General features: G+C 38.0%; 1 protein-coding gene across 1 annotated transcript in view; it reads right to left on the bottom strand.

The window, feature by feature from the left end:
- The window catches only part of UPF3A (UPF3A regulator of nonsense mediated mRNA decay), a 46,866-nt gene that overhangs the window by 12,600 nt on the left and 20,859 nt on the right, over positions 1–13,407 (bottom strand). Inside the window, exons 4-8 of the mRNA XM_077807081.1 lie at positions 12,338–12,436; positions 12,117–12,227; positions 8,228–8,283; positions 7,975–8,133; positions 3,902–4,062 (exon numbers count right to left, since the gene is read on the bottom strand). Coding sequence (XP_077663207.1) covers positions 3,902–4,062; positions 7,975–8,133; positions 8,228–8,283; positions 12,117–12,227; positions 12,338–12,436 — 586 coding nt within the window. The remainder of the gene's footprint in view (positions 1–3,901; positions 4,063–7,974; positions 8,134–8,227; positions 8,284–12,116; positions 12,228–12,337; positions 12,437–13,407) is intronic.

The following is a 13,407-nucleotide window of genomic DNA, read 5'->3' as shown; positions in this document are numbered from 1 at the left end:
GCAGCCCTGCTGATCAGCGCCTCCCCCTCCTTCCCCATGCCTCCTGCAGCATGCAAGTGGCTCTGGGGGGAGGGGGAGGACTGAGGGTGTGGCAGGCTCAGGGAACGGGGCAGGAAGGAGAGGGCCTTGGGGGAAGGGGTGGAGTGGGGGCAGGGCCTGTGGCAGAGTCAGGGGTTGAGCAGTGAGCACCCCCCTCCCCCGGCACGTTGGAGAGTTGGTGCCTGTAGCTCCAGCCCTGCAATACAAGCCTTATTCTCAAATAATAGATTTAATCCTGCAAGATGCTGAGTATCTGCTGAGAGCTGCTGAGTGCCCTCAATTCCTAGTAAGCAGCAGGAGGTAAGACTTTTATTATCTCTCAAGAGATGCTCAGCACCTTAGAGGATTGAACCAGATATCTGAAACCTTTACCAAAGATAATAATAAGGAGGCAGTGCGGCCTTCTTGATAGACAAGGCCCTTCATTTTTGGTTTTTATTTTGTTTAAAATTTCCCAGGAATTTATCAGTGTTTATTGCAAAAATTACAAAACAGGTGAAAATTGGTGCAAAAAATCTGAGCACAGTTTTCTGGGTAAATATCAGTATTAATATTCGGGGATGGGAGGACAGAAAAAAAACAACAACAAAAAGAGAAAAGTAAGAGTATTTCTGATCTGGCTCCTACTTCAGAAAGAGAGATGGCTTCCCAGGTTACTGAGCCACCAGCTCTTGTTCCGAAGCAGGGAGCCACATCTAGGGAGTTCCAGCACTTCCTTTTTTAGGACTAGAGTACAGATATATGCGTGCACATACATGAGTGTGTATAGTCCACTACCCTGCCTTACTTTAACAGACACCCTCACATTTAGATTAATTTATTATTAACATAAACACATCTACCTAATGTAAAGTATTGGATTTTCTTAACAGTTAGTATTTTTATGTACTTGAGTGGTCCAAAAACCAGGTGAAAATTGGTAAAAAAATGAATAATAACTTTAGTGAAACCAGGGGATTTTTCAGTAAATTAAAATTTAAATTAAAAAATGAAGGGCCTTGATAGAGCACTAGACTGGGACTCAGGCGACAGAGTTCTATTTCTGCTGAGTAACGTGGGGAAAATAATTTTCATCTCTCTGAGCCTCTGTTTCCCCATCTATAAAACAAGGATAATGACATTCACCTACTTTGTAAAGAGCTTTGAGATCAATGGATGAAAAGTGCTACATCAGAGCTAGGAATTATTAAAACATGTAGGATGTTAATGATGTACCATTTCTTAAGCTAGTTAGTTCAACATTTGTATTTTCTAATCATTGAACAAATTCTCTTTACTATTCTATTTGCCGTTACAAGAACATTTCTTGCTCTGCATCTCCAAGAAGTACATCCCTAAAAATACAAGTGGTAAAGTTACATTTGCACTTCCCTGCATACTGCTCGATAGAAAACTTTAGAAGACTACCATGTGGGACAGAGTAATACATATGTTATTAGACTAGAGCAGGGAAGTGGGAGTCAAGACTTCTAGAATTTAATTTTCACTCTTCTGACTGACTGTGACACCTTAAGCTCTCTCTGATCCAGTTTGTCCATCTGTAAAATAGATTTAATAGTGGCTTACCTCCATACGAATGTTCCGAGACTCATTTTTTCATGCTTGCAAAGCACTCTGAGACCCTTTGTTGAAAAGCACTGCAGAAGTGTAAAATTTCAATGATCTCTCCTAGCATATAAACCTTAGCGATATGTCTGTCTTAGGGGTCAATCCTGCTCTGTAACCTACTTGCAATGAAGCACAAAATGCTGGAAATATTTGTAAGAGGTGCAGCATTGCCAACCGCAAGAGATCAAAATATTATGAGTCAGACCCCCCCCAAAAATCCTGAGTTTTCTTTAAAAAGATTATACTGTAGTTTTTTGGTTTGTCTTTTGATGATTGAGCTCTCCCTACCCATTCCTGTATGTGTATGTGACATTCAGTGTTGCTCACTCTCCCAGATTTTTGGGTAAGGTGATTTTGACACCTACAGCTTCCAGTCCCCTGCCCAGCAATTAATTCTGTCTCCGAATCTTCCCATCAGTTCTGTTCCCACCAAGCCCTCACCCCCAATAGTTCAGCTCCTGCATCAACCCTTCCCCCGCCAGGTCAGCCCCCATCAGTCTTCACCTCCTCAGTTCAGTCCCCCAGCCTCCACAGTCAGTTCAGAACTAGCCCCAGAGCACAATTCCCCAGCCTCCACCATCAGTTCAGCCTCTCCCAGTTCAGTTCCCTCCCATCACCAGCCTCACCTCTGCTCCTCTTAAGTTCTTCACCCACTTCTCCCAGGCCTGGGGTGGAGGCTGACACAGGGTCCCCTGTCCCCCTTCCAGGCTGGAGGGGCAGCTCCAGGGGCTCCTCGCCCTTCTCTGCCCCTTTCCAGGCTAGGTGTTGCAGGAGGAGTGGGGATGAGATCCCAATTGCTCACAGTAGGGGAAGGGAGAGGAGGTGGTCAAGCTGCAATGGGCTGCTGAGCTTTTTGCTGCCTCCTCTCCTCTCCCCTCCTGCAAAAACAGCAAACGGAAAGGAGAGCTTCTGCAGAGCTGCATTTTGTGAGGAGACTGGAGCTTTCTGCTTCATCATAAGACAAGCTCCACCCCTATCTGAAATCCCATCATTCATGAAAAAAAACCCAAGAGTTGGCAACACTGGAAGGTGCTCATCCCACTACCTGCTGTGAAGCCCAGCTACACAGCTGCTCCTTCTGGGCTGCTGCAGAGATTGGGGTGAGAGAGGTCACAGAAATGTCACAGATCCACTGACTGACCACTCTCAAGAGGGGCTGTAGCTGGGGTTCAAGCCCCTGCAGCTCTGAATTTGCAGAACTGGCCATGGAGGACCTCTGTGGTTTTTGCAGAAGTTGGAAGTTAATAATCAGTAAAGAGGAATCACAAAATATGAATTCTTTCTGTTGAATGGTGCATGAAGAAATGTATTTCTAAAGCTATTAAATACTCATGAAAATGCCTATTGTCAGATAAAAAAATAATAAATATATCTGTCAAATTGTTACAATGACATGAGGTTAGCTTGTCCTGCCAAGCATTACATTTTCCTTTGATTCAAATTGGATCAGAGGAATTTGCACTCTATCATTAATTTCAGCTTAAGTTTCTATGTAAATATTTCAGAAGGCTCAAAAGCAGATCTTTATAATATTAAAATACCTAACAGCTGGTATGAAAGACCATTCGCAGTTTACTCTGTGGAATGCCCTCATTCATTTAAGAACTATGAAGAAGTCAAAACTGCAAATTTATCAGTGCATTGCTAAGATGTTTTGAAGTACATGCTCCTTTGAATGAATGGCATAACTCTCATTAAGGTTAAATATATGATTGTTTCATAGCACTAAAATTATAGGAAGAAATGAAGGCTTTTGTATTTGATTATGCAACAAAATGAAGTGGAGAATATTAGTGTGTCATGAATACTATTGCTATTATATAACAAGCAAACCTTCCTGTCTATCCATTTCAGTGGAACTAAAAATATTCTGCTGTGTGAAGATGGAGCTGAGCCTGCCTTTTAGGCCTTTCCAGCAATACTGACAAGCACTTGAACACTTTAGTGAAATACCAATGGACTATCAATGATGTTTCATACTTACAGAGCACCTTTTAACCAGGGATCTCAAAAGCACTGTACAGACATTAATTACTTATGCCTTGCAATATCCCTTTCAGGGAGGTAAGTTGTTACTACATCCATTTTACAAATAGGAAAACTTAGAGAAAAAGATGTAGATGGCCACGTTCACAGAGCAAAATCCATCCCTGTGATGAGAACCAGCACAAGGACAATGCATCACTTAAGTACCACCTAAGACCTCAAAATCCAAGGATCCAAGTTGCAACCTTACCAGATAAACAGTACTTACTTTTCCTTAAGTTCCTTTGGTGAGCCCTCCAATGGCTTGGATTTTATACTCCCGGATCCAGGTGATTTTTCCCATTTGCTTTCTTCAATATCAGCTTCTTCTCCTTTTTCCTTATTCATTTCACTGGCCAGGTCATCTCCCTTTTCAGGCTTTTTAAGAAGCTATGAAATAATGTTTATATTAAGATATAAGTGTTTATGCACCCTTAGACATTTCAACGACTTCTTATTGTAATATACTAATGTATACTAGCTGGTGCTAATTTGCAAAACCTATTTCATTCAGATTTTATTTTAGTGATTTCATTTTTTTGCAAAGCACAACATTAAAATAGACATTTAAAAGTTTACTTATATTAATGGATAACTAGAGTACAATACAAATCATGCAGCTGCAACCTTTAAAATAGGACTTCATAAAAAAAAACCTGGAGAATGCATGCTTACCCACTTTCTTCTCCTAGGTATTAGCTATAAATAATTACAGTGTAGCTCAGAGACAGGCAAAAGACTGTATGTGTCTAAATCATACCCTGAGAGGGCCCGATCTTACTATCATTGAAATCAATGGCAAAACTGCCATAATACTTCAAAGAAAGCAGGATCACCCTTCACTTCTCTAGATAATTTACAAAATCTGGCAACACATGAGCAGCTTGAGACATTCTAGTTAGTATATATTGCCCCCAGTAACAACTATGTGGGTGAAACCAATCACTATGCTCTCAAATGAACTCGCACAGGAAAATGATAAAAGACAAAAACACCGTATCATCTGTGAGTGAACACTTTTCACAAAGCAATCACTCTATATCTGGCCTACCAGCTGCCATCCTCAAAGGAAACTCGCACAACACTTTCAGAAGACAAGCCTTGGAGCTTAAATTCATAACTTTGGTAGACACTAAAAATCATGGCCTGAATAAAGACATTGGATTTATGGCTTATTACAACAATCTATAACCCGCTAACAACCTCCCACACATCCCACCCTTTCCCCCATATGACCGCAGGGGAGGTAACAGGGCACTTCACCTTGAATGGTCCTCTTGAAATACGTGTTAACTACTTATGCTATACAATCTGTTTCACCTTATATTTAACTGTGACACTCTGAGGATGTTTCCCAGACATGAAAAGAGCTGTGTGTAAACTTGAAAGCGGGTCTCTTTCCCTTACAGAAGTTGGTACAATAAAAGATATTACCTCACCCAACTTGTCTGTCTAATATCCAACATGGTGACATTCCTCTTATGACTTCCCAAGTTACTTGTAAAATAGAGAATATTTTCCTGGTCCTTTGGTGGTGAAACTACCTTTCAAAACTCTATTGTCATAGATATGAGTAATATTGAATTACTTTTGCACAACACATTTTGGAGTGGATAGTGATTTTCCTTTTCTTGGCATGTGAAGATGAAGAATGTGTTTCTTGTCTTGTTGCCCAAACATGCATATTATTAATTATATACCAAGTTATGTCTTCAAAGCACCCTATAAACTTTGGTCCCAATCCTGCAAACCTTAGTCATGTGACTAGTTCTTCCCATTACCTTTAATTCTTAGAAATAAGGCTTTTCATGACTGGACTGATTAATAGCATAAAATATGGATGTAGCCATTATCTATTAATCTGAGACATGTATTGGAAAGAACAGTGCAATTTGGTAACCACACCTTTGGTGTTACAGTTTTAGGCCCTAATTGTTGTAATGTATGTTTCTTAACTATTTTTTTTATTTTTATCTTAAAGAAAAATACAAAATACTGGTACAATCGTAAGTTATTTGTATACTTATGTTAAATCAGAATATTGTACTACTATGGAGAGCTGTAAGTCAACATATGTAAGTTCATACAATTAAACTTAAAAATATCTTTTCAGTACATGTAAAGTCTATTATACGTCCCTAATTCCTCTGCTTACAATTGGAATCTAATATCAGTTGTGTTAGTCATATTGGGTGCAATATTTCATTCATTCTTTTTGCTGAATACCATGTAGTTAACGAGACCATAACTCATGTTGAGAGTTATGTGAAAATAAACTTATATTAAAATAATTTTTTTAGAAAGAGACCCAATATAATAAAATATAATAATAATATCGATTTTATATCGGAAATAAATAGGGCTGTTGATTAATCGCAGTTAACTCATGCGATTAACTCAAAAAATTAATCACAATTAAAAAAAATTAATAACGATTAATCACAGTTTTAATCACACTATTAAACCAATTGAAATTTATTAAACATTTTGAATGTTTTTCTACATTTTCATATATATTGTATTCTGTGTTGTAATTGAAATCAAAGTGTATATTATTTTTATTACAAATATTTGCACTGTAAAAATGATAAAAGAAATAGTATTTTTCAATTCACCCCATTCAACTACTGTAGTGCAATCTCTTTGTTGTGAAAATGCAACTTACAAATGTAGATTTTTTTTTGGTTATATAACTGCACTCAAAAACAAAACAATGTAAAACTTTAGAGTCTACAAGACCACTCAGTCCTACTTCTTGTTCAGCCAATCGCTAAGACAAACAAGTTTGTTTACATTTACAGGAGATAATACTGCCCCCTTCTTATTTACAATGTCACCAGAAAGTGAGAACAGGCATTTATTTGCGTGGCACATCTGTAGCCGGCATTGCAAGGTATTTACGTGCTATATATGCTAAACATTCATATGCCCCTTCATGCTTCGGCCACTATTCCAGAGGAAATGCTTCCATGCTGATGACGCTTGTTAAAAAAATAATGCATTAATTAAATTTGTGACTGAACTCCTTGGGGAGAACTGTATGTCCCCGCTCTGTTTTACCCGCATTCTGCCATATATTTCATGTTATAGCAGTCTCAGATGATAACCCAGCACATGTTGTTCATTTTAAGAACACTTTCACTGCAGATTTCACAAAATGTGAAGAAGGTATCAATGTGAGATTTCTAAAGATAGCTATAGCACCCGACCCAAGGTTTAAGAATCTGAAGTGCCGTCCAAAATCTGAGAGGGATGAGGTATGAAGCATCCTTTCAGAAGTCTTAAAAGAGCAACACTCCAACGTGGAAACTACGAACCTGAACCACCATAAAAGAAAATCAACCTTCTGCTGGTGGCATCTGACTCAGATAATGAAAATGAGCATGTGTTGGTCCACACTGCTTTGGATTGTTATCGAGCAGAACCCATCATCAGCATGGACGCATGTCCCCTGGAATGGTGTTTGAAGCATGAAGGGACACATGAATCCTTAATGCATCTGGCACGTAAATATCTTGCAACGCCGGATACAACAGTGATATGTGAATGCCCGTTCTTGGCACGGGCCGAGGGACGTACTGGCCACCACTTCCAGCAGCTCCCATTGGCCTGGAGCAGTGAACCGCGGCTACTGGGAGCCGCGATCGGCCAAACCTGCGGACGCGGCAGGTAAACAAACCGGCCTGGCCCGCCAGGGACTTTCCCTGCACAAGCGGCGGAACAAGTTTGGGAACCACTGGTCTAAAGAGTGTTTCAGAGGGCAAAGCTAATGGATCCACAAACGGATCATTCCGCTGTCAAGGGGGAAACTCAGATTTTAGATTAGTGGGGGTTCTGGCCAAACTCATCCAAGGTGTAACTCCACTGACGCCAATGGAGTTACACCACAGATTAATCTGGCCCCTGGTCAACAAGAGGTGGTAAAGAACTCTGAGGTCATGGATAACAGAAAAAAACGTGTGGCATATTGCAAGCACAAGCACTCTGTCGCGGAAAATTACTGCAGTAATCCAGAAGTCTTTCAACCTTCATGCTGGGACTCCTCAACATAGCTACAATATGAGCAAAAAGCAAAGTTAGAGGAACAAAATCAGAAAAACTGTAGTTCAAAAAAAGGGATATTAAAAAATCCTATAATCCCAATTGTCCCTGCCTTGACAAATTTCTAATCATGGGACCTGAGTTAGATCTTCCTTTATTCTTCCCAACTGATATGAGTACTTTGGAAGTAAGTGGGAGACAGGAAAATAAATTCTGTATAGTTTCAAATGAAGAATAATTTTATATTTTCCTTAAAAGTACCTTGATTCTTATTTCTTTTTCAGCAATTTTCTTTTGCTTCTCTGCTTCTTTTCTTTTACGTCTTTCTTCTTCTCTGCGCTTTCTTTTCTCTTCTTCTCGCAGACGTTTCTTTTCTAACTCTCTCCTTCTTCGTTCTTCCCTTTTTTCTTCACGTATCCTCTGAAGAATTACAACATTTTTTATATAAAATTTTTCAAATGCAAAACATACTTGAAACATAAAAGTTGAGCTTCAGTCAAAAGTCTGGACCTACCTGCTTTTCTAATTTTCTATTTTTAATATATTCCAAAAGAGGTGTTGTTCTTCTAGCTAAAATACAAAAAATTTGTGATGTAGTGTTCAACTCCTAAAATATGTACTTGTTTCTTTACTATAACTACTTGCCCTTTATTTTAAGCTTTAACTGTAAGGGAGCTAGGTGATATATAACACTTTGTTTCAAGTGGTGTATATATGTTGGAAAGTGCTCCCATCTCTCCATTCAGAAAGGATCCCTGGCTCTTCATCATTAAGGACCCTAGAAGTAAGAGAGCCAGAGATATTTTCTGTGATTATTTAATGTTTGAATTATAACCATATACTTTAATTTTCAGGAAAGACATTTTTCCTGCTGTTCACCAAAATATTATTTACGAAAAGGAAACAAATATGTTCAAAATTTATTCCTAAATTTTAACATTGGTACACCAGCACCTGGCTGTCCAGCTATTCTTATATTACCATCACCATGGTCATATATAGCACTTTTCATCCACAGACCTCAAAGCATTTACAAAGGTAGTATCAACATCCTCATTTTCCTGATGGGGAAAATGCGGCACATAGAGATGAAATGACTAGTCTAAGGTAACACAGCAGGCAATAGCAGAATCAAGAAAAGAACTCAGCTCTCCTGAGTCCCAGTATGTACTACGTCAAACTGTCTTTCTTATTATATGGATCTGACACTTTTTCCATTTTTACTAGAGATAAACCCAAAGTAAAACCCTACATCGGAACATTCCCAAACTTTACAAAAATGTTTAGCTAGATCCAAACTTTGCAGCTTGCATGCCACCTCCAATTACAACTCTGAATTTTCACCCAGTCATAAAATTAATTGTGGGTTGAAACTTGAAACAGTATACTTATAGGCATAAGTAGCTACAAAAATGTTTGAGATCCTCTGTCAGTTTTAGATGTGCAGGAACAGAATTATAATATTGTACAATATTTAGGACTAAGGACTGTTCTTGGATGCATGTACAGGGCTCTCACTGAATCCAAAGGAAGAAAAGCAAACACAAAGGGGAAAGGAGGGAGGGAGGGATGGAATGGCCATTAGTGTGCATGATATAATTTTGAAGCCATAATAAAACAGAGTTGGAAAAGGATATTTCCTTGACGCTATGGTTTCATTTATCTAACCTTTAAAATTTAAAACAACATGGCCTAAACCTGGCCTAAATTTATGTCCCGAAAATATGTGAATGTAGACATTACTAATTACAGTGTAACTGTTACTAAATTATTTATTTACAAAATCGTGAGTGCAATTTAGACACTTTTTTAAAAACATGAACGAACTCTTAAAAAGAAATCAGCTGAAAAATGAAAACAAAAAAGGGATCTCTATGCAAGCAACAGCTTTTAATTTTTTCTTTCTTCCCTAAAAACATAGACAGAAGGATGAACCTACCTTAATTTTGTTAAAGAAATTCTGCTTTTGAATTCTGTATTACATTACTCTGTCACCCTGAAACTGATGAGCTAGAGTATCTGAGCTGAGTTATCAAACATGCTCATTTGATCTAACATGACCTGGAGGCACACAAAAGCCCTTTGAGAATTTGAGGCCCAGTTCTGCTCTCTAATACATGGCCATATCTTTCACTGACTTCAATGAGAGTTACACCCTTGTTTCTGAAGGCATAGCTGGGCCCTTGTACAATTCAACTAGAGCTGTGATATTCACGGAATAAGTTTTTTCTTGGTTTTGACATTGAAATTGCAACCATGTTTTATCAAACAACAATACAGTATTTGAAAAAAATAAAGCAAAATAAACATAGGACAATTTAATTTGATCTATTGTGAATTGATTTCATAGAAACAAAACATTAAAAAGCCATTCTGTAGAACCTCCCTCAACTGAGATACTGTCAACACTACACTTGCAACTCTAAGGCTACCCCTTTTTCATTAATAGCTGGAATAATTTGAAGTTAGAAAATCTTTATTAAGATACTGGGAAGCTCATTTTCACATTGCTGTGAAATATCTAGGGAAAGCTTCCGGTCAAGTAAGGATACATATTCTTGAGGAACTCCACATCTATAACAGTCACACACATTCAAGCTTTGTTGATGACAGATTTATTTAGTGTCCTTAGTAATATTCTTTCCACCTCTTCTCTAATTTATCCTTACCCTTTGCTGAGCTCCAAATATCCCTTTGCCAATTGTTAACTCACACACCTACTACACAAGCAAGCGTCAATGCCACTGCTGCAGTGAGAGTGCCGGGGGGACGTATGAGGAGGGGGGAAAGTATGGGCAATTTAAGAAACAGTAGTGATCAAAATATATTGGTTATTTTTATATATCCAAATACGGGAACGGTGTACAGCTAAATTTCTCCTAATTGATTATAACAGCCAGTGGACAACCATATGTTCTGTATGCAGTCCCTTGGAGATGTGGACACATATATCATGTTATCCTGCAAAGACTTTATTTGGCTGGCCATCTGAAAAATGCCAGTATTGTCAAGATTAAAAAATATTTTGAAATAGTTATAGTATGCAGTATAAAATAATAATATTACTAGAGGGTTTGTGAAAAAAATAAAGCTTATTTTTAATCAGAATTGCAAGTTTTGAATAAAAATGGTCCTTTCCTGCCCCAGGTCCTCTCTCTGTCTGTGTCGGTGTCCTGGGGGGTGTAGCTTCCCATTTTTATTGAGCCTCAATCAAAGCAAGGGCTGTCATCAGTCACTCTCCTTTCAGCTGAGGACTAAAGAGGACTGGTTCCCTTTGTGTCTATCATTAATACTCCTTAAATCACTAGAGGACAACGCCTGCAACACTTTTACTTAAAATTTGTGCTTATACCCTTTCCTGCTCCTCTATACTCTGTAAAAACAGCTTCATTTTTCCTTTGGCAGTTCACCTATCAAAAAAACAACCCTCCCCCATGTCCCCAAAAAACCTGCTGGCCTGACTCTAGCGACTAGCTAAATGGTTAGTGCCATGCAGGAGATCCAGATTTGATCTGCACTCTTGGATTTTCCTGTGGTGCTAAGGATTAGGAATACCTCGCATTACTTAACAACTACCCCTTCCTAGGACCAGAAACTAAGGGTGAGAATTAAATCTGGGTTTTCAGCATAGCAGTGAAAAGTACTAATCAAAAGGCTAATCTCTAAAGTAAATCCAACAGTGTTTTGTTTTGTTTTTTTGGTTTTTTTTAAAGCTGAATTGCCAAAGGGAAAAAATTAGACTATTTTTATATAGTAATGGAGCAGGAAAGGGCATAAATACATAAATTGTTTTTTTGCTTTGCCGTACCCCGTGAACTATGTAAATATATGTATTATTAATAATGTTCACATGGTTGAAACCTGAAGAATGAAACCCAATATACTTTAATCCTGAAGAACTCAAGTTTGATCTGATGGATACAGATCCTGCTGGAAAATGTGAAAGTCATTCTGCCTATATAAACAAGGTTTAGTTCAAGGTTTATTTTTGAGGCTGCCCCCAGATGATCTTGATAGGGTATTTCACCTTTCACCTGGCAGGCACCCAAGATCATGAAAGAGCTTGAGTACAGTATTGAGGATCTTATCCGTTCTTTCATTTCGGGTTATCATTTTTTGCCCTTCTACCATCTTTCAACAATAAACTCATAGACTATTCCTTTATAAATACTAAGGACCAGTTTCTGAAGCCACTGTATATACAGAACATGTGAGTTCCATACATGCAGAAGCGTGCCACATGAGGTGGCTGTAGGCATTACTCCAATGGAGAATGAGAATATAAATATACTCTCAACCACTGCCAGGCTGAATGGGAGAGATCCTGCTGGTAGTATCCCAAAAATATGAAAAAGCATATTTTTAAATGATCAATAATGAGGAAAAAAGTCAACAAAACAGACCAATAAGTTCCCTTGTTTTTGCCTCAATCTCTCCCAACAGAGTCTCAGGATTAGCACAGATTTTCTCTTCATCGGCACAGTAACTTTCTAAAAATTTCCTATATTCTGGATCTGTGAAAACATTTTTTGAAAAAAAAAAGTTAATAAACTATTTATCGTATGTATCTTATTAACAATAAACAGAATGCTTTTCCACCGTGAGATCAAGAAAATGGGTTTACCATCCTCAATGCTCCCAGCTTTTGCATCTTTTTTCTTTAGCTTCTTTTTTGAAATCTTTTGGAATGGAGCAAATTCTACCACAGCAGGATATTCCAAACCTTAAGAGAGAGACCAAATGCTCAATTTTTAGATAGGGAAATATCTGTAATTTAACAGTGAGATTTTCAACAGCATACAGCACTGGCCTAACTCTGTTTCCATTGAAGTTAGTGATATGCGCTTTTGAAAAACCCATGCTAAATTGCTAATTAAATGACACATGTGATAGAGATAAGTAACATGTAGTACCATGAAATATCTACAGAGTAAAATAAATAAATATGTATTTGAATTACACACTTTGAGTTCAGATACTGTTGTCATAAGCATCAGAACAAAAATCAGCCCTTCATTAATTTTGATACCCCTACCAGGATGTCATAATTAAAACAGATCAGCAGTTGCACTATCAACCTATTCTTTTATCATTCATAGCTTGACTATAAATATATAAAGATTTTCACTGAGTTAACAAACTGACATATGAAAGCTAAGCCCAGAGATCATCTCTTTCAATAACAGAAATTGGTCCAATAAAAGACATTACCTAATATCCTGAGACCAATATAGCTACAACACTGCATAAAACAACTGAGATATTTCTATAGTTTTGTTGCTAGGAGGGGATGACAAAGGGGATGACATCTCCATTTAAATCTAGCAACATGTAAAGCTGTGTGAAACTCAGTCATTTTAGTTTACATGAGTTTGTGCAAGTCACCTTCTTGTTTTCACTTGCATAGGTTCTCAGTCCATAAAGTCTGCTCTAACTCTGGGGTTAGAATAAACCCAAAAACGTTAAAGAAAAATTGAGATGAAACAGATGGAATTTATTTCAAGTCAAAACTATGTGAAACTTTTGAGTTTTGCCTGTTTTGCACTCAAAACCATAAATCAGCCCAGGTTCACACAAAAGTTGCCCAACTTCACTGGAAACCTGGCTTGAGGGAAAAATACAATTTTTGTCATGTTTAAAATATTCTTACAACTGTTTTGATGAGAAGCCCTAACACCTCCCAACTTTGGAGCA

Source organism: Eretmochelys imbricata, chromosome 1 (genome assembly GCF_965152235.1).
Source record: "Eretmochelys imbricata isolate rEreImb1 chromosome 1, rEreImb1.hap1, whole genome shotgun sequence".
Taxonomy (NCBI): domain Eukaryota; kingdom Metazoa; phylum Chordata; order Testudines; family Cheloniidae; genus Eretmochelys; species Eretmochelys imbricata.
This window is presented reverse-complemented; position numbering and strand designations above follow the sequence as displayed.